This window comes from Berghia stephanieae, chromosome 4 (assembly GCF_034508935.2).
Source record: "Berghia stephanieae isolate SIO BIC M18660-M18661 chromosome 4, UCSD_Bste_1.3, whole genome shotgun sequence".
NCBI classification, from domain to species: domain Eukaryota; kingdom Metazoa; phylum Mollusca; class Gastropoda; order Nudibranchia; family Aeolidiidae; genus Berghia; species Berghia stephanieae.
In genome coordinates, this window is record NC_088363.1 from 61,867,234 (window position 1) to 61,869,733 (window position 2,500).

A 2,500-nucleotide genomic window follows, 5' to 3' on the forward strand; every position below is an offset into this window, starting at 1 on the left:
ACACCCCTTGGTTGCCGCTGGGAGACAAGGCAATATGACGAGTCTCCGTGTTGAATTTGTAATCGGCGGAGCTCTGAAATAATATAATGGGGACAATTGGTTATGTGTTGATTAATAATGAAAAATATACCAAACTTAATGGTTATGTGTTGATTAATAATGAAATATAGTCTATACCAAACTCTCACGATCTGTCATCAAAAAAGGCTTCAAAAGTCGTGACGTCACTTCCCTCGTAATGACGCATAGTAACTTAGTAACTGGTTCTAAACTATCGGAAAAATGGCGGACGCCCTTATGGAATACTTCTCCGACGAGCATAAAAGTGTATCCAGAGGGAAAAAACATTATAAATCCGTTCATGTTTTTATTTTTTTACATCCTGATCACATGACATGTGGAAAAGCTCTAGCCAACAGGAAGAATACAAAGTACCGATTTTCTTTGTTTAGAACCAAGCTGCTCGTTGCGGGGCGGGCGTGACATCGGACTATTGAATCCAATTATAGATAGAATGAAGTTGGCGTCACTCGGGTCTTTGTTATTGTTTTTTGCCATCCACGTGTATGAGTAATTTTCACTTAACTGTATATAAAAGTTCATAGTTACACAGAGTTTTGTGCGTTGGTCCGTTATACTTCCGGATGGCAATTTGTGAGCTTCTTAGCCAAGAGCATACTACTATCTATCCTTAAAATGTTGAAAAGGTGTGAACGAACTTGATAGTTTGTTTACACTTTTTAAATAATCTTTGAGATACTATTTCTGCTATACTTTTGTTGCTATATCGCCAGTTTTTCTTTTCTTTTTCATTATTTTACCAAGAGATAATGATGAAAACAATTATCTTCCTTAATTGCTTTTTATTTTTTAAATACATTGGTATCGGGGTTTAATGTGGCGAATCTTATGAAAACGACTTTCTTGTATGTAAACTCTTTCATTCATTTATTCATTCATTGTATATATATATATATATATATATATATATATATATATATATATATATATATATATATATATTATATATAAGACATGGTTTTTCGTCATATATTTTCAATTATTCATTATCAATCTTTCTTTCCCTTTCCGGACACTCACCTCGAATGTTTCATCAGCAGCGATTTTATCCACTTTTGTGTAGGAGTAAGTATCCCAAGATGGCCGTTGGTCATTGGCGAAGTCCGAGGCGGCCTCAAAATAGTACAGATTGAATGTCTCCTTGCATTGCTGGAGGTTGGAAGGGTCCGTGAGCCGAGAACATCGCCTCATGGCAAACCTACGAAATCATCGAGAAACGAGCAAGAGGATCGAATTATCATTTTATTTTGATCATATCTTTTTACTTATTGCTTGTTGTTGTTGTTGTTGTTGTTGTTGTTGTTGCTGTTGTTGTTTTAATTTATTTTGTTTTGGTTTGAAGTGATTTATTTGTTTGCTTTTACTCTCTCTCTCTCTCTCTCTCTCTCTCTCTCTCTCTCTCTCTCTCTCTCTCTCTCTCTCTCTCTCTCTCTCTCTCTCTCTCATCGTAAAGGGTTATTTGTCGTAAGGACAAGATGACAAGAACAACAAATAAGGGTATTATGGATGGCGATGATAAAACAATATTATCATGATGCTGGTGATGGTCATTTTAGTAATGGTGGTGATGATGATGATGATGATGATGATGATGATGATGATAATGATGATGATGATGATGATGATGATGATGATGATGATGATGATGATGATGATGATGATGATGATGATGATGATGATAATAATAATAATAATAATAATAATAATAATAATAATAATAATAATAATAATAATAATAGCAATAATGGCAATGATGAAACTATCATATCATATCCATACTTACATAATTTCAATTTTAAGAGATTTCGCATCCCCTGTGTCGATGTAAGGCAGCCTTAGCCAGTTGTTGACTCCAGAGGATTTGACAGAACATGAGGCGTAAACCCGTGTTGGTATCCGGTCATCTGTACTGGGAAAACTGGTCTCCATCCACTGGGAAAACAAGATTAGAGAAACATAGCGGTGATTGATATTATTACTTTCTTTTCTTCTTCTTTTTTGTTTTTGTTTAATTGTTTGTTTGTTTTGTGTGTTTTTGTTGTTGTTGTTGTCGTTGTTTTTTTTTTTTGTTTTGTTAATTATTCTTTTTGGTTTTGTTTCTGTTTACATTTGTTGTTTTTCTGTGTTTTGCTTTGTCTGCTTTTGTTTTTTTTTTTTTGGGGTTTTTTTTTTTTTGCTCTTTGTTCTTGAGCTGTCCTTTTTTTTCTTTTTTTTTTGGTTGGCGTTTTGTTTTGTTTTTTAGGGAGGGGGGGGATAGAGATGAGGAGGGAGGGAGGCGCTTATGTCACCTTTACGTATAAGTATCCAGGGTAAGGAAGACGATACAGTCACTCAAAAATAAATGCAATCACACATACCAACCAACAGCGCGCGTGCGCCGAGGGCAAAACAAACTATTCGTCGATTTCAATTTACCAAT

At 34.8% G+C, this 2,500-nt stretch overlaps 1 protein-coding gene across 1 annotated transcript in view; it reads right to left on the reverse strand.

The window, feature by feature from the left end:
* LOC144970967 (ephrin type-B receptor 1-B-like) overlaps positions 1-2,500 on the reverse strand; it is a 183,601-nt gene that overhangs the window by 75,092 nt on the left and 106,009 nt on the right. Inside the window, 3 exon segments of the mRNA XM_078911192.1 lie at positions 1-73; positions 1,102-1,279; positions 1,865-2,013. The exon segment at positions 1-73 is cut by the window's left edge and continues 291 nt beyond it. Of these exon segments, the coding sequence (XP_078767318.1) occupies positions 1-73; positions 1,102-1,279; positions 1,865-2,013 (400 nt within the window).